This window comes from Panthera pardus, unplaced genomic scaffold (assembly GCF_024362965.1).
Source record: "Panthera pardus isolate Hobbes unplaced genomic scaffold, ASM2436296v1 HiC_scaffold_26, whole genome shotgun sequence".
NCBI lineage: Eukaryota > Metazoa > Chordata > Mammalia > Carnivora > Felidae > Panthera > Panthera pardus.
Genome location: NW_026526832.1, coordinates 14950598 through 14970145, shown reverse-complemented (window position 1 = coordinate 14970145; position 19548 = coordinate 14950598). Strand labels below are relative to the sequence as shown.

Here is a 19548-nt window from a genome sequence, read left to right as displayed (position 1 = left end):
GAAAGGTCTGTGTGACCTCTAGTTTAGATACATGTACCATCTGTATTCTACAGAGAACAGTACTTTCAAATATGAGTTCCAAATAGAAATTCACAGGGTACATGTTCTGCATTACCTAATTGTATTGATTTGTAGCTGAGTTCCTTATCATATGGGCAACTTTGTGTTGCAACAGGAATTTATATACAGATGGTTAGAGTTATCTTGAGCAACATCAGTAGGGAAGGTAGCTCTCAAATTTTACTTAATGATAGCCAGTTCAAAATCATGAAGGAAGAATGTAACTTTTGTGTCCAAGGTGGTTTGAAAGATTTTTAACTGTGACAAATTGAATAACATATGTGAAATAGGCCCCAGAATTTCTTGCATGGGGTAGGTCCTTAAAGATTGAGTCCCATCCACGGAAACTTCAGTGGCGATTATTTATGTTCTTAAAACTTTGTCAGAAAAAAAAATAAATAAATAAAACTTTGTCAGTTGATGTCAGATACTTAAGATTGTTGTAAAATAAGTGGTTTGGTGGAACTTTTGGATAAAGTGAATAGAGAGCTTGGAACTTTTTTTTTTTTTTTTTTTTTAATATTTTATTTTTTAAGTAAGCTACACCCAGTGTGGGTCCAAACTCAGGACGCCAAGATCAAGAGCTGCATGCTGCACCAACTGAGCCAGCCGGGCACTCCGGAACTTGGAACTCTTAATTCCAATGAGTCTGTCTCTTTTGGAGACCCTCTTTCATGCTCAGGCAGATGTTGGTTCTTTTGCCTGGAATAATACTATGCCTACATTGCGTTTTATCCATTTGTTACCCTTTTTCATGGTCTACACACTGAACTTTACCAAATTTGCTTTGCTTTGCACCAAGTTTTGTTTTACAGGAATACTCACTTTGGCTTTGAATAATATAGTGTACTAACAACTTTTGTTAAGTGATTTTATTTTTGGTTACTTATATTTTAAAAGTCTTGTTAGAACGCTGATTTTGTACCCTTTTGATTGACTTCGAATGATGTCTTTCTATACTATGTTAGAGTATTTTAAGCACTGAACTCTGATGTTATCTCTGTGGAAATGGGATTTTACAGTGTGTCCTGTCAGTTTGCAAAGATCATGTATTTTTGATAATATTTTTGCAAGTTTTGCAGGAATGCAAATGGATAGTGCATTGATAAAGAATTGACTGTTTCTTGAAGTAGGTATTAGAATTAACTGATTAAAAAAATTTTTTCTTATGTTTATTCCTGAGACAGAGACAGAGCATGAGTGGGGAGGGGCAGAGAGAGAGGGAGACACAGAATCCGAAGCAGCTCCAGGCTCTGAGCTGTCACTGATGCAGGGCTGGAACCCACAAACCATGAGATCGTGACCTGAGCTGAAGTCGGTCGCTCAACCGACTGAGCCACCCAAGCGCCCCAGAATTAACTGATTTTAAAAAACAGTTTTGGGGCACCTCAGTCATTTGAGTTTCTGACTCTTTTTAAAAAAATTTTTTTTTTTTTTAATGTTTATTTTTGAGACAGAGAGAGACAGAGCATGAACAGGGGAGGGGCAGAGAGAGAGGGAGACACAGAATCTGAAATGGGCTCCAGGCTCTGAGCTGTCAGCACAGAGCCCGATGCGGGGCTCGAACTCACAGACCGTGAGATCATGACCTGAGCCGAAGTCGGACGCTTAACCGACTGAGCCACCCAGGCGCCCCTGAGTTTCTGACTCTTGATTGTGGCTCAGGACATGATCTCACAGTTGTGAGATTGAGTCCCTTGTCAAGCTCTGTGTTGGGCATGGAGCCTGTTTGAGATTCTCTCTCCTTCTCCCTCTGCCCCTCTCCCCTGCTCTCACGGTCTCTCTCTCAAAAACAAAACAAAATAAACAAACAAAAACACCAAAACCCCCACAGTTTCACACATTTGAAAAAAATTTTTTTTTAAGTTTTTTATTTATTTTTGAGAGAGAGAGCAAGTGGGTTGAGGGGGGAGAGAGATAGAGGGGAGAGAGAGAATCCCAAGCAGCCTCCACCCTGTCACTACAGAGCCCTGATGTGGGTCTCGAACCCATGAACCATGATCTGAGCTGAAATCAAGAGCCAGACACTTAACCAACTGAGCCATCCAGGTGCTCCTGAAAATTCTCATTTTAAAAGTGATTTACCTTATTATAGGATATCAAATAGACTAAGGAAAAGAGTAGTCACCTATGATTTTGTTAGCTAGAGATGGCCATTGTTAGCATTCTGGTGTGTGATAATTTCTTTTTGCTTTTTTCTATTTAATGTATTTTTACAGAATTTGGATTGCAGTGATATGTTATAAACTATTTCCCTCTTTACTTAGTTAATAGTGTATTATGAATATTTTTCTATGTCTTTATTATTTTATAACATTTATTTATTTTTGAGATAGAGAGAGCACAAGCAGGGGAGGAGCAGAGAGAGAGGAAGACCACAGTATCCAAAGCAGACTCCAGGCTCCGAGCTGTCAGCACAGAGCCTGATGTGGGGCTCGAACTCACAGACCACGAGATCGTGACCTGAGCCAAAGTTGGCCACTCAACTGAGCCACCCAGGCACCCCTGTCTTTATTATTTTATAACATTTTAAAATAAATTTTATTTAATACCGCACAGTAAAATAGTACACATTTTTTGTGTACTGGCAGTATATGCATTAACTACTGCTACAATTAGGATACAGAACAGTTTCAATACCCGTGCCATCTCCTTTATAGCTTACCTTGCTCCCTTCCCCTCCAACCTTTGGCAATCACGTTTTCCATACTTTTAGTTTTGTCTTATCTAGAATGTCCTAGAAATGGAATCCTACGGTATACCTTTTTTATTTGAATCATTTACAGTTTTTTTTATTTTTAAAAAATTTTTTATTTTTTAAAGAGAGAGTGCAGTTGGGGGGGGCAGCAGGAGAGAGAATCCCAGTGAGGCTCCAGGTGTACCTATGTAACCTTTTGATACTGACTTTTTGCACTTAGAGTTGTTTTATGTGTCAATAGTTCATTTCTTTCTTTTAAAAATTTTTTTAATGTTTTTTTTTTTTTTTTTTTAACGTTTATTTATTTTTGAGACAGAGAGAGACAGAGCATGAACGGGGGAGGAGCAGAGAGAGAGGGAGACACAGAATCGGAAGCAGGCTCCAGGCTCTGGGCCATCAGCCCAGAGCCCGACGCGGGGCTCGAACTCACGGACCATGAGATTGTGACCTGAGCTGAAGTCGGACACTCAACCGACTGAGCCACCCAGGCGCCCCAATGTTTGTTTGTTTTTGAGAGAGAGAGAGTGAGAGCAGGGGAAGGGCAGAGAGAGTCAGACTGAATCTGCAGATCTGAAGCAGGCTCCAGGCTCTGAGCTGTCAGTGCAGAACCTGATGCGGGGCTTGAACCCGTGAACCATGAGATCATGACCTAGGCCTAAGTTGGACACTTAAATGACTGAGCCACCTACGTGCCCCGTATAGTTCATTTCTTTTTATAGCTGAACAGTATTTCATTGTATAAATGTGTCACCATTTGTTTAGTCAGTCACTCATTGAAGGATACTTGGATGTTTTCAGCTTTTGGTGATTAATGATAGAGCGATTATAAACGTTTGAGTACAGGTTTTTATGTGAATGTAAGATTTTATGTCTGTAGGGTAAATACATAGAAGTGGGATTCCGGGGCCATTTGGTAAGTGTATGTTTAATCTTATAAGAAATAGTCAAACCAGTGTGGCTGTGCCATTATGCATTTCCATTAAAAATGAGTTGCACTATTCTGAATCTTATAAGCGCTTGGTTTTGTCTGTATATTGTTAAAAAGTCAATACTACCCAAAGTGATTTACAGATTCATTGCAATTTCTGTCAAAATCTCCAAGATATCAAAATCTCCAGAAATAGAAAAACCCATCTTAAAATTCATGTGAAATCTCAAGGGACTCCCAGATAGCTAAAGCATTCTTGAAAAAGAACAAAGTTGAGGACTAACTGATTTCAGGATTTACTACAGTGTTACAGTAGTCGAAACAATGTGGTACTGGCATAGACAGACATAAGGACTGATGGAATAGAGAGCCCAGAAATAAGCCCTCACATATGTGGTAACTGATTTTCAACAAGAAGGCCAGCACCATTCAGTGGGGGAAAGGACAATCTCTTCAAGAAATGGTGCTGAGAAAACTTGGTATCCACATGCAAAAGAATGAAGTTGGACCCTTAAAAGTAACAGTGACAACTGTAAAGCTCTTAGAACAATACAAAGAGGGAAGCTTCATGGATCTAGATTTGGCAGTGATTTTGGGGATATAACATCAAAGGCACAGGCAACCAAAGAAAAAATAGACAAGTTAGACTTCATTAAAATGAAAATTTTTGTGCATGAAGGACCCTATCAAGAAAAATTTTTGTGCATAAAGGGGCCTATCAAACCGCAGAATATGAGAAAGTATTTGCAAGTCACATATCTAGGTATATATAGAGAATTAATATCTAGAATATAGAAAACTTTGACATCTTAACAACAACAAAAAACAACCTGATTAAAGAGTGAGCAAAATACTTGAAGGTATTTCTCCAGAGAAGAAATACAGCAGGCCAACAAGCACACACAGATATTCAACATCACTAATGTTTGGGAAATATAAATTAAAACTATGAGGCAATAACACTTCCCACCCACTAAAATTATTAAAAAATAATGTGTTGGTGAGAATGTGGAGAATTGGAACCCTTGTATTGTACACTCTTGGTGGGAATACAAAATAGTGCAGCTGTTAGGAAAAACAGTATGGTGGTTCCTCAAACAATTGAAAATAAAATTATGATATCACAATTTCACATCCAAAAGAATTGAAAGGGTCTTGAAGAAATATCTGTACATCATGTTCATAGCAGCATTATTCCCAATAGTCAAAAAGCGGAAGCTACCCAAGTGTCCATTGATGGATGTATGAATAAACAAAGTATGGTGTGTATATACAATGGAATATTAGCCTTAGAAAGGAAGGAAATTTTGACATATACTGCAACATGGATGAACTGAAGACATTATGCTTATTGAAATAAGCCAGTCACAAAAGGACTGATACCATATGACTCCACTTATATGTGGTACTTAGAGCAGTCAATTTCATAGAAACAGAAAGTAGAATAGTGATTGATTGCTGAGCACTGGGAGTATGGAAGTGGGAAGGAGGAGTTAGTGTCTAATGGTTGTGGAGCTTAAGTTTTGCAAGATGAGAAGAGCTCTGTGGGTAGATGGTGATGATGGTTGCACAACAGTGTGAAAATACCTAATGCCACTCAACTGTATACGTAAAAATGGTTAAAATGATGGGGTGCCTGGGTGGCTCAGTCGGTTAAGCATCTGACTTCAGCTTAGGTCGTGATCTCACGGTTTGTGAGTTCGAGCCCTGCATCAGGCTCTGTGCTGAGAGCTCAGAGCTGAAGCCTGTTCAGATTCTGGGTCTCCCTCTCTCTGCCTCTCCCCTGCTCTCACTATGTCTGTCTGTCTCTCTCTCTCTCTCAGAAATAAACACAAGTACATAAGTAAACATAAATAAACAAAAAGTTAAAATGCTAAATTTTATGTTAATTTACCACAATTAAAAATAATTAAAAAAATCAAATGGCCATGTTTCTGTGGGTCTGTCTTTGGATTCTCTCCTGTTCCATAGATTCATATGTCTATCCATTTGCCACCACCACACTTTCTTGTGATACTGTATTTTGTTTGCTTGTTTATTTTGAGAGAGAGAGAGTGAAATCAAGAGTCGGATGCTTAACTGACTTAGCCACCCAGGTGCCCCTATTTTATGATTTTAAAGCTATCATAAACTGTTACTGTTTTCTGTAAATTTCAGCTTGATTGATCATTGTTAGTATATGGAAATACAATTGATTGGTTTTTGTGTATTGATTTTGTTTACTGTAACCTTGCTAAACTCATTAGCTCTAGGAGTTTTTTTTATTTTTTATTTTATTTTTAAATTTAATTTTATTTCTTTAACATTTTTATTTTTGAGAGACAGAGACACAGTGTGAGTAGGGGAGGGACAGAGAGAGAGGGAGACACAGAATCTGAAGCAGGCTCCAGGCTCTAGGCTGTCAGCGCAGAGCCCAGCACAGGGCTCAAACCCACCAACCGTGAGATCATGACCTGAACTGAAGTCGGACCCTTAACTGACTATAGCTCTAGAAGTTTCAAATTAATTAATTAATTAGTTAATTTTTAATATGATTTATTGTCAAATTGGCTCACACACAGTGTGTAAACTGTCCTCTTGGTTTTTGGGTAGATTCCTGTGGTTTATCACTTACATACAATACCCAGCGCTCATCTCAACAAGTCCCCTCATGAGTGCCTATCACCCATTTTCCCCTCTTCCCCACCTCCCCCCCATTTATTTATTTTAGAGAGACAGAGAGAGAACATGAAAGTGAGGGAGAGGGACAGAGGGAGAGAGAGAGTCCTAAGCAGGCTCCATGCTCAGTGCAGAGCCTGACTTGGGGTTCGATCTTAGGACTGAGAGATCATGACCTGAGCCAAAATCAAGAGTTGGACTCCTAACTGAATCACCCAAGCACCCCTAGGAGTTTTGCTTTTGTTTTTTGATTTCCTGGATAGGTTAATGTTGTCTGTGAGTAGGGACAGTGTCATTTGTTCCTTTTTAATCTCTGTGGCTTTTTAAAAAAATTTTTTTTAACGTTTATTTATTTTTGAGACAGAGAGAGACAGAGCATGAACGGGGGAGGGTCAGAGAGAGAGGGGGACACAGAATCTGAAACAGGCTCCAGGCTCTGAGCTGTCAGCACAGAGCCTGACGCGGGGCTCGAACTCACGGACTGCAAGATCATGACCTGAGCCGAAGTCGGACGCCCAACCAACTGAGCCACCCAGGCGCCCCTGTGGGGCTTTTAAATCTAAGCATTTCTTATTGCAGTGGCTAGATCTTGCAATATGATACTGAGTAGGAGTGGTGTGAGTTTGCATCCTTGCCTTGCTCCTGATCTTAGGGGGAGAGTATTCAGTGTTTTACCATTAAGTATGTTGATAGTGGTAGGATTTTTGTAGCTGTCCTTCATCAGGTTGAGCAAATTCCCTTTCATTTCTAATTTCCTGAGGTGTTTTTTTTTTTTTTTTTAATCATGAAAGGATGTTGTATTTTGCCAAATGCATCTACTGACTTGATGCAGCTTTTCTTCTTTAAGCTATTAATATGGTAGCTTAAATTGGTTGGTTTTGAATATTGAACCAGTTTTGTATTCCTTGGATAGCTCTACTTGGTCCTGGCATGTTATTATATTTTTATATTTGTCAAATTCCATTTGCTTTTCTTTTGTGGATGATTTTTGCATTGATATACATGATGGATAATGGTAATGTAGTTTTTGTGCTTTTTCTAGATTTGGCATCAGGTTAATGCTGGTCTCGTAAAATGAATTTGGAAGTATTCCTTCTTTTTCTTAGAGGAGGATTGTGTAGAATTGGTATTATTTCTTACATGTTTAATAAAATTCTGCAGTGAAGTCAGGTAGGCCTGGAGATTTGTCTGGAAGATTTGTAACTATGAATTCAATTTCCTTAATTTAGATTATTTCATTTGAGATGTTTTGATAGTTGGTGGTTTCAAGGAATTGGTATATTTCATCTGTACTTTCAAATTTATATGTGTAGCTCTGTCTTTATTATTCCCCAGTTATCTTTTTAAATTTGTAGTATCAAGTTTATTTATTTTGACAGTCTGACTTTTCAGATTTATTTGACAACCTAAGTTGTGAAATTTATGTGCATAGTGTTCATAGTATTCTCTTATTATTTTTTAATGGTTGCAGGATCTATAGTGTATTAGTTCTCTTTCATTCTTGATATTATTGGTAATTTGTGTCTTTTATTTTCTTTGCCAACTTTGCCTAGAGATTTACCAATTTTATTGATCTTTTCAAAGAATACTTTGCGTTGATTTTCTCTATTTTTGTATTTTCACTTTTATTGATTTCTGCTCCTATCATTACTATTTTTTTGTTGTTGTTTATTTTGTGCTTATCTTTTCTTTTTCTAGTTTTTTTTTTTTTTTTTTTTTAATTTTTTTTGGAGAGAGGGGGAGGGAGAGACTCACTCTCTCTGACTGAGCCAGCCAGGTACCCCTGGTCATTTGATACTTTTAATTATTTTGTTTTAACTTATGTGTTGTTTTTTTTTGTTTGTTTTGTTTTTACTGTAATTATTTATATATATTTTTTGTAGTTACTTGAAGTATTACAATATATATGTTTTTCACAATCTATTTAGAATCAGTACTTTACCACTGTAAGCAGAATGTAGCAACCTTTTTACCATATTGTGCTCTCCCTCTTTTAGTTTTTATTAAAAAAAAATTTTTTTTAACGTTTATTTATTTTTGAGAGAGACAGAGCATGAGCAGGGGAGGGGCAGAGAGAATCTGAAGCAGGCTCCAGATTTTGAGCTGTCACTGCAGAGCCTGAGGTGGGGCTTGAACTCACAAACTGAGAGATCATGACCTGAGCTGAAGTCAGACCCTTAAACGACTGAGCCGCCCAGGCGCCCCTGTATATGTTTGACATATACATATATATGTGTGTATATATGTGTGTGTGTATATTTAATTTAATTATTTACTATTTAATTATATTATTTAATATAATTATTAAATAATTAAATATATGTGTGTATATATACTTAATGTTTATTTTTGAGAGCAAGAAAGCATGAGTTGGGGAGGGGCAGAGAGAGAGGGAGACACAGAATCCGAAGTAGGCTCCAGGCTCTGAGCTGTCAGCATGGAGCCCGATATGGGGCTCGAACCCACTAACTGTGAGAACATGACCTGAGCTGAAGTTGGACACTCAACTGACTGAGCCACCTAGGTGTGCTCCAATTGTCAAAAATATTTTAGGGACCCCTGGGTGGCTCAGTTGGTTAATCGTCTGACTTCAGCTCAGGTCATGATCTCATGGTTTGTGGGTTTGAGCGCTGTATCATGCTCTGTGCTGACAGCTCGGAGCCTGGATCCTGCTTCGGATTCTGTGTCTTCTGTCTCTGCTCCTCCCCTGCTTGCACTCTTTGTGTGTGTCTCTCAAAAATAAATAAACGTTAAAAATATTTAAAAAATATTTTAAAGAACTGAGACAAAAAACCACTGGTTATATATACCCAGATACTTACCATTTCTTTTTTTCTCTTAAGTGTATTTTGAGAGAGAGAGAGAGAGAGAGAGAGAGAGAGACAGACCTGGCGTGAGTGGAGGAGGGGCAGAGAGAGAGGGAGAGATAGTATCTCTGTGCTATGAGCACAGAGCCTAACATGGGGCTTGATCTCATGAATTGTGAGATCATGACCTGAGCCAAAATCGTGAGTCAGATGCTTCACTAACTGAGCCACCTTGGTGTCCTGATAGTTACCATTTCTGTTGGTATTCCCTCATTTCTGATACTCTTAAGTTTTCTTCTGAAATGATTTTTCTTTTATTTGATTAACTTCTTTTACAGTTCTTTTTGAGTAGCTTTGCTGGCAAAATTTCTCTTTAGTATTCCTTCATTGAAGAATGCATTTCACCTTTCTTCTTCTTCTTTTTTTTTTTTTTAACCTTTATTCTTGGTGGATATTTTTGTTGATATGGAATTTTTTTTTCCCTAGTACTTAAAAAATGGTCCACTTCCTAATGAACCCTGTGGTTTTTAATGGTAAATATATTACTTCCATGCAAATAATGTGTCCTTTTTCTCTGGTTGCTTTCAAGATTTTTCTTTGTTAGTTTTCAGCAGTTTATTGTGTTTGACTGTGAATTTTAACTTGTTTTTTTGTGAAGTTTCCCCTGCCCGAAAAGAATATCTGCACTAATGCAAGGCATTGGAGTCAATTTTAGAGGTCTGCAAACCCTTATAGCTCTTGGGCTGTCTCCTAATTTTGTAAATAAAGTGTTACTGGAACACATCTACACCCATTTATTTACATGTTGGCTATGGCTGCTTTTGCACTAAGGGGCAGAGGTGAGTAATTGTGAGAGAGACCCTATGTCTTGTGAACCCTGAAATATTTACTAATCTGACCCTTTTCACAAGAAGTTTACTGATCTCTGGTGTAGATGGAGGAATTTGAGTTTTTCCTGTATTAAAATTTCCTACTTGAATTTTTTTTTTAACTTAGGCTTAAAAGTCATTTTACAAGTAGCTTCTATACAGAATTCTAAAAAGATGCAGTATGTGGTATGGGGTATGTGTCAGTGTTTTTTCCTTCTTTTTAAAAACCAGAAATGGGGTTGCCTATGTGGCTCAGTCACTTGAGCATCCAACTTTTGATTTTGGCCCAGGTCATGATCCCAGCATTCTGAGATTGAGCCCAGTGTTGGGCTCCGTGTTGAGTGTGTACCTTGCTTAAGATTCTCTCTCTCTCCCTCTGCCCCTCTTCCCTGCTGTTTCTCTCTCAAATAAAAAATGAATAAAAACCAACAATGACTTTCTAGCCAATTTTTTTGAAAACATAACAACCATTAGTTAAGCAATTTGAGTAATTTATTTGAGTAATTTATTTTCACATATTTTAAACTCATAGGGTAAATGAAATAAATGGTTTATGCCAAAATGGGATTTAAGGTTTTTTTTTTTTTTTTTTTAATGTTTATTTATCTTGAGAGAGAGAGAGAGAGAGAGAGAGAGAGAGAGAGAGAGAGAGAGATCCCAAGTGGGTTCCACGTTTAGCAGCAGAGAGCCCGATATGGGGCTCGAACTTATGAACCGTGGGATCATGACCTGAGCTGATGTTAGATGTTTAACCCACTGAGCCACCCAGGTGCCCTGGGATTTTTTTAAAGGTAGTCTTGGGAGATACAATTTACAAATTGTTGTAAGTTTATCAGTGTTATTGGTAACAAAATATATTGAGTGTTGAATAGTAGTGCTGGTAAAATCATTAACTGGAGCAACATGAATAAAAGTATAACTCAAGACATGATACTTGACAGGACTTTGAAAACATGTTTTCTCACTGAATGACACAATCAAGCTCAGGTATAGGTTTCTTGGTTTCTTCATCTCTTTTATGGACCTTCCTGTGCTTAAAATTGTTATAACCAAAAATAAATGTTGAATTTACCTTGTGAAACCTGTCCTCATTTTTGTTGTTGTTGTGCAAATGCTCAGTTTTGGGTCAGGCTTAAATTTACATGGATTTCATTTTTAACTGAAACTAGAGAATTTCTGTCCTTTGTCTTGTTGCTTGCTCAATAAAAGACTTGTTCAAACATGTAAGAAGTTGAAAAGTTCCACAAAGTATTCTTTTGTCCATTGCAAGATATTTTTCTTTCACAGGAATCTAGGACTTTTTTAAAAAAAAAGATTTTATTTTTTGGGGGGCACCTGGGTGGCTCAGTCGGTTAAGTGTCCGACTTTGGCTCAGGTCATGATCTCACCGTTCGTGAGTTCGAGCCCCGTTTTGCACTCTGCTGACAGCTCAGAGCTTGGAGCCTGTTTCAGATTCTGTGTCTCCCTCTCTTTCTGCCCCTTTCCTCCCCTGCTCTATCTCCTTCAAAAATAAATAAACATTAGAAATTTAGAAAAGTAAATAGAAGATTTTATTTAAAAATTTTTTTAAATGTTTATTTTTGAGAGAACACAAGTCAGGGAGGGGCAGAGAGAGGGGGACAGGAGATCTGAAGCAGGCTCCATGCTGATGGCAGCCAGCTCGATGTGGGACTTGAGCTCACAACCCCAAGATCAAGAGTTGCATGCTCTACTGATTGACCACCGGTGCACCCCATCTAAGACTTTTCTAGGGGGAGATCAGTAAATCTCATCTTGAGCATGCTGTCAGACTACATTAACAAAGCTCTTCCTCTCAAAAGTAAAGTCTTCAGGTTGAGTAAAAGATTGAGAGAAAGGGTCCTTAGTGGGTTCAGTAATCTTCCCTCAAAATTCATGTCTACGTGAATCCGTAGACTGTGATTGTATTTGGAAATAGGACCTTTACAGATGTAATTAAGATGAGGTCTATAAGCTAGGAGATCCTTCAATGGAGTATGGCTGATAATACCCTCTACTTTCTTCCCTCTGTGCAATAGAGCCTTCACTGCTTACGTATGGCTTTCCCTAGCTAAGGTCAGAAACTGGCAACGAACTCATCTGAATGAACATAGTCCTGTTCCATGCTGCTATACTGGCCTGAAGAAATTGTCAACAAGACTGCTTAGTAACTGTGCATGACTGAGTGCTAGTATTGGATAATATAAGAAGTTCAAAAAACAGTGCTGACTTTTTTTTAGCCAAGATCTGGTGAGGAATCTCCAGTGACATTCTATCGTATTCTCTAGGGTTGTGTGGAAGCCCATTTGGAAACTCTGGTATAGAGTCTTACTCACATTTTATACCTCTCTGGAGAAATTTTAACAAAATTATAATTTTTATGAATTGTCACTTAAGTGCACATCTCTAAAACAGTAAAGCAGAATTTGCAGTTTGTTTTACAAAATTTTATAGTTATGTGGGGGGGCAGGGCACATATGGGAAATGTAAGTACCTTCCTTTGCTAGAAACCTAAAATTGCTTTAAAAAAAAGAATAGTTTTAAAAAATATGGTTAGGATGCCTGGGTGGCTCAGTTGGTTAAGCATTGACTTCGGCTCAGGTCATGATCTCGTGGTTTGTGGGTTCAAGCCCTGCGTCGGGCTTTGTGCTGACAGCTCAGAGCCTGGAGCCTGTTTCGGATTCTGTGTCTCCCTGTCTCTTTCTGCATCTCCCCTGCTCGCTCTCTCTCTCTCTCTCTCTCTCTCTGTCTCTCAAAAATAAATAAACATTATTTATTATTTATAAAAAATATTATTGTTAATGAGTTTTGGAGATTTGAAATGATCTTTGCAAGTTCTCACCCAATTTTACTCTGAGTTTCTATAATTTGTGTTTCTTTCCATTTTACCTAGATACCAGAATCGCTAGGTACATATTCCTGTTTTATTGTATTACAGAGATTATTATCCTGTATGCTAACATGTATTTCAAACCTCTGTTTCTGAGACTGAACTATAGAAATTTTTGTCTTGTTTTATGTAGGTAATGAGTTAGTTCCTAATCAGTTTTGTAATGCCTCCAAGCTGTCTGTTAGAGTCCAAAAGAGCTATAACAATCTGGGATTAAGAATGTCAACCCAATATTCATTGATCATGACATGCTTTATAGTTGTTCTGGAGATTGAGGACTAGGACCCTGATTTATTTCCATTTTTCTGCTTTTGTATCATTAGGCAGTAGCAGTGCTAGTTTCTGGGATGTTCTGTAGAGTTGTGGTGGGAGTTTAGGATGAGATATACTGGCAGGATTACTTGCCCACAGGGAAATATCTTCTCTCTTGGAATAAAAATTTCACAATTGATCATTCTTCAAAGTCTTTTTTACAGAAACTCTATTTGTAGCAGAAACACTTAATATTAATCTAATAAGTCTATGAATTTAAGTGTAGAAACTGATGTTATCTTCAAAAAAATTTATTTGGTATTATATTCAAAGCTTCGTGCCCATCTGTCCTGTCTTTTGTAAGTCTTCTTGAAATTCCACTGTAACTTATTCTGAGAAATTTTATGGTTCATTTATTTACTGACTTTCTCCATTAAAATACCCTTCTGATACTGATTCAGCAGAAACTTCAGAAAACATCGATCTTCAACGGTAGTTGATGGTGTTTTCTCGGTGAGGATTGAACTAGAGGCTTTACTAGTTCTGTTAACCTGGGTTATAGTTTTCCATAATTTTATCTCATCTATAAAAGACCTCAAAAACTTCTGTGGTAATTACCTAGAAACTGTCCATGCTGACTTTATGCTTATTGAATTTTGCACAAAATGACAAATACTGAATTTTTAAAAATTTTGTTCTGAACACTTTATGAAATAGTATAGTACAAAGAACTTCCCTGTACATTTCACCCTGTTCTACCAATTTTAATTTTAAATACTTCACCACATTTGCTTGTCATTTCCGCACATATATACATACTTTTGCTCTGTTGAGAATACGTTGCATATATCATGCCCCTTTACCCTTTACTATTTCTAGGTTTATTTGTTTTCTTTTTTTTTTTTTTTTTTAAGTTTTATTTACTTAATTAATCTCTGTACCCAGCGTGGGGCTTGAACTCATGACCCCGAGATCATGAGTCTCCTGCTCTTCCAACTGAGCCAGCCAGGAGCCCCTGTTTATTTCTAAGAACAATTATATTCTCCATAGTTGTCAAGTTCTGATAATTTCATATTGATACTTTTATCTAAGCTATAGTACATATTGCAAGTTTATCAGTTGTTCTAATAATGTCCTTTAGAGCAATCTTTTTCCATTCCAGGATTAAATACTGTATTTAGCTTCCATTTAAACATGTATTTTTAATGGACTATTGGCCTTTAAACCTAAGTGTTGAATTTTTGTTCTTTTGACAGCTAAACCAGGTGGACAGGTGAAATGTCAGTATATATCTGCGGTGGATAAAGTTATATTTGTGGATGATTATGCAGTAGGGTGTAGGAAGGACCTTAATGGAATCTTGTTGTTAGACACTGCTCTGCAAACTCCAGTTTCAAAGCAGGATGATGTGGTTCAGCTTGAATTACCTGTTACAGAGGTAAGTTGAAATAAGTATCAGTGTACTTTTCTACTTAATATAATTTCAGACCTGTTACTTGTTAAATGGAATTAGGTTGTCCTTTGACAACATTATATATGTACCCCTTCTTGTAAATATAGAATAAAGAATTGACTTCTAGATCACAAGTTTGTTTAATTCCTCTGTGTAATTAATTGACATTTATTGAAGTATTTAAGTGTAAACCGTACAGGTTAAATTGTGATAGAGATCCCAAAATACAGTGACTTAAGCAATATCTTTTTTTTTTTTTTTTTTTTTTTTTCAGTAACAGTGCAGGGCTAAGGGTAGGGGTAACTTTACTTTCCTCAACAGTTAGCTTCCATCTCCTGAGTCCAAGACAGCTGCTCCCAGTCTCATTAGTATTTCCCAGTCATAGCGAAAGGAAGGGCAAAAGGCCAGGGGAGCACTCAGGGAAGGGGTGTGACCCCTCCCTCCTTCTCTCCCTTTGTTTCTACTTTTTCTCCCCTCCTTCCCTTCCATTTTCCCTCTCTCCTTCATTCCTTCTTGATCTCTTTCATAACCTCTCTCATATACATCCTTTTCATGCTCATCTCCTTGGCCAGAATTTAGTCACATGGTCACATCAAGCTGAGAAGACTGAGAAAGAAGAGGTAGTTCTTTATTTTTTTAAAAATATAAAAGAAAGGAGTTATCTTTGCTATGTATCATGTCTCTTAACAATCCCAGTTTAAAATTTTACCTCTGTGTATTTTTCTGTAGTGTTACATATTCATTACTTAATTTGTAAGTCCACCTTAATTTAAATTATTTTGTGTGTGCATTGATGTTCATGTAATTTAAAAGTACATTTTTCAAAGTTACTGGATTAAATCATCTTAAGTAGAATATAAAAGATTATAATGCTGTGTTCCGTAATAAAGTAAGGTACCATTTTTGTCTTCATACCAATTTGTTAATTATGAAGTGTTTTGCATTTGGTGGATTGATATGATTAGTTGATAAAACGAGTTTATAAAAATAGCATATTTTCCATTTTTAGGACATGAAAAGTATCAGTGTGTAAAAATAAAGTGCAGTATAAATGTTTTTATTCTCTTTTTGGAAGGCTATTAAAAAAAGATACTGATATATATATATATCAACTTAGATTTCATATTTAGTGTTATATCACAGTTATCAGTTATATGTTAATATTGAAAGAATGTTGCTGGAAGTCTGAATTCTAAAAAGAGAGTAGTCCTCTTTTTGTCATCAGAATATCTGGATCTGGGGTCTTGTCTAAAATTTTTGGACAGATGGGGCACTTGGATAAGCCAACTGTGGCTCAGTTGGATAAGCATCCAACCTGGTTTCACCTTGGCTCATGATCTCACCGTTTGTGAGTTTGAGTCCTACATGGGGCTCTGCGTTGAAAGTGTGGAGCCTGCTTGGGATTGTCTCTCTCTCTCTCTGCCTCTTCCCCACTTGGTCTCTCTCTCTCTCTCTCTCTCTGTGCCAAACTTAAAAAATAAATAAATACAGTTTTTGGACAGAGAATTAGTTTTAGTTGTATTGAACATTTTTTCATCTTAATTTGAGGAATTTATACTAGATGATGACTTAAGGCTGATATCTTAATAAAGGATATAATACAATGAAAGATGGTATCAAACTGTTCAGGTTTTAAAAAGAACTATAGAATTACAATAAAATATTGGAATGTTTATAATGAAATAGATCCTCAAGTCAGTATTTTTCATTCTCTACTGACTGAAATATTAGGTATTTACCTGACTTTTACCACCTTCTTCCCCTTGTTGACCTTTAACATCCACTTGCTGATTTCTCTCTATTTACCTAAATAATTACAACTGTGTTGTTCACATAATATTGTTTGTAGACCTTCCACCATCCCAGGCATCCTTTACTGTACCACATTAGTTTGTCACTGTCTTCACTGGAGTATGGGGTCCTAGGTTTGGTTAGATCAGTGTGGATGTATTCTTTTCCATATGTTGACCACGCATTTCTGTTAAGATAGTTCATTTTGAATATGTGGGTAACAATACAGAGGGCTCTTTTATATTACCTGATGACTTAGTGAATGCCCCTGTTATGGTTTTGCTTACTTTGAGTATTTAAAACTCATTGAAAGATTTTACATTTATCTCTTTAAAATTTTATCTTTCATTTTATTTTTAAATGTTTATTTTTGAGAGAGAGAGACAGACAGACAGAGGCAGGCAGAGAGAGAGGGAGACAGAGGATCCGAAGTGGGCTTGGCATGAACAGCACAGAGCCTGTTGCAGGGCTCAAACTCACGAACTGAGATCATGACCTGAGCTGAAGTTGGTGCCCAACTGACAGAACCATTCATTCAGGCGCCCCTACCTTTCATTTTTGAGCATGGTGTCAGTTTGTCCAGTTTTGTTTTTTTTTATTATTATTATCTTGCTGTGGTTTATTAATAGCTCCCATGTATTGAAGCTTTATTCTGTGATACTACACTGAATACATTGCTTTATCTCATTTAATTTTTAACAGCTCTTCAAATCAATATATGGTTAAGTTTGTTTAAAAAAGTAAAAGCAGCATGGTACTTGTTAGAATCATTACAAATTAAAATATTTGAATAAGGATCTGAGTGTAACATTTTTTTGTTGTGTTTAATTTTCTGTGTTCATCTTTTTTTTTTTTTTTTTTTTTAAATTTAGGCACAGCAGCTCTTATCAGCATGTTTAGAAAAGGTAGATATTTCTAGTACGGAGGGTTATGATTTGTTCATCACACAGCTCAAAGATGGTTTAAAAAATACATCCCATGAGACTGCAGCAAACCATAAAGTTGCTAAGGTAAGAGGTTAAAACAAAATTACCTTGTTTGGGATTATTTCACACCTCCATACTTTTGCCTTTCTCTGTCTTTCCCATACTCTCCATCTCCCCTTGAAAATATTCCAGTTCTAGATTTTTCCTCACCTTTAGGGAAAAAAATGTGTTTATAAGTCACCTCAAGTTGAAACTTTTTACTGAGGTTTAACTTCAGGTTATGGGAACTGTTTTGCTTAACTTTGTTCCTAAAGCTTCTGTGCTTGGTGGCTCTATGTTGGTTGAGAGGCTTAAAGAGAGCTCCTTGTCAGGTGATGAGCTTCAGTGAGAAATGGAATATGTATTTGAAAATGGGGGCCATTTGGGTTTTTGTTGAAATAATCTTGGGGTGATGTGACTAGTATGTCTGTGCCAGATGATGCATTGAATTAAATCCTTGGGTATATTTTACTGATTTTTCTTTTTTGTCTAAGTTATAAATGCGATACATATAAAATTTCTGTACCAAAGAATGTAAGGTAGAAAGTAAAAACCGTTTTCCTAAAAATAATTTTTGTGCTTATAAATACCTTTTTTCTCAAGTACAGTTGTAACTATACAGAAATGTCGTGATGTACTGTCATCTGTTGGGGCTGCGTAACCATACCACTAGGTGGGTAGCATATATACAACAGAAATTTATTGCCCACAGTTCTGAAGGCAGGGAAGTACAAGATCAAGGTGGCAGCATGGTTGCCTTCTGATGAAGTTCTTCTTGGTTCATACTTGGCTCCTTCTCACTGTGTCCTGACATGCTGGAAAGATCAGGGGCTCCTTCTGGAGCCTCTTTTATAAAGGCATTAATCCCATTAATGAGGGCTCTAGTCTCATGACTTAAGTACCTCCCAAAGGCCTTACCAGTACTGATACCATCCACCACCTTTGGGGGTTAGGATTTCAACAGATGAATTTTGCTGAGGGAAACACACATTCAGACTGTAGCATGTATCTTGCTTTTTTTTTTTTTTTTTTTAATTTTTTTTTAACGTTTATTTATTTTTGAGACAGAGAGAGGCAGAGCATGAACGGGGGAGGGGCAGAGAGAGAGGGAGACACAGAATCCGAAGCAGGCTCCAGGCTCTGAGCCATCAGCCCAGAGCCCGACGCGGGGCTCGAACTCACGGACTGTGAGATTGTGACCTGAATTGAAGTCGGACGCTTAACCGACTGAGCCACCCAGGCGCCCCTGTATCTTGCTTTTTAAATTTAAGAATGTATCTTGAGTATCTTTGATATTAATTGTCAGATCAGCTGTATCCTTCCTGATACTGAGTTTTTAATATAGATTTACAATGATACATTAACTTTTATTCCATTGATGAGACATTTAGTAAAATAGAAACCATACTATGCATTTCAACAGAGAGAATCTATCATAAAGAATTGATTTTAACCTGTGTTTGGAAATTGAAAAAGTGAAATGGAAACCGTGAGTAAACACACAGATAGTAACTACAGGAAGCAGCTCTCACCTTGGTCTGGAGGAACAAGAAATGAGGGTTGTCAGCACATACAGGCTTAGAGAATAGGCCCTATGGGTCTGGGACTCAGACTTCTCAGGAGGAGCTGCTGCCCAGCTGGTACCTCAGGAGTTTGGGGATTGGAGTTTGTGGAGCTGAGACACAGATCTCTGAAGAGAGGTGCAGCTTGGCTGGTGTTACTGCTTCTGAGGAGCTCTGTGAGACTGGTTCTGGGAATGCTGAATAAACAAAACAAAATGCTGGAGACTGTAAGAATCAACTGCTGCCACCAGGTCCTGTGCTGAAACAGCGTTGACAGTAGTGACAAGGAATAGCAAGGGGAAGTCGTCCGCCCCCCGTCCCCCCCCCCCCCCCCATCGTGCTTTCGAGTTTCCATCCTGTGTTCCTTGTGTCAGAACCTGACAGACAGGAAACCGGCTGGCAAAGAAGAAATGCAGTTTGCAGAGTCCTAGCCCTAGCATGATAGGGAAGAGAAATAAAGGGTCCATTTGGAGCTGAGAGATCATAGTTTGATAATTGGCACAGCGTACCCTTTGACTGTTCACCATCTCCATACACACTTTCTGTACATACCTGAACCTTTAATACTGATACAACAAGAATACGATGCTTTTACTTTTTATAAATGAAGATTCCCTC

At 37.5% G+C, this 19548-nt stretch overlaps 1 protein-coding gene across 13 annotated transcripts in view; it reads left to right on the top strand.

Moving 5' to 3' along the window:
- BIRC6 (baculoviral IAP repeat containing 6) overlaps positions 1-19548 on the top strand; it is a 222596-nt gene that overhangs the window by 12363 nt on the left and 190685 nt on the right. For all 13 annotated transcript variants that reach the window (XR_008418046.1, XM_053891020.1, XM_053891019.1 and 10 more), the window contains exons 2-3: positions 14416-14597; positions 17276-17413. Coding sequence is in view for 12 of the 13 variants with exons in the window: in XM_053891020.1 (XP_053746995.1) it covers positions 14416-14597; positions 17276-17413 (320 nt within the window). In the remaining variant the exon portion in view is untranslated. The remainder of the gene's footprint in view (positions 1-14415; positions 14598-17275; positions 17414-19548) is intronic.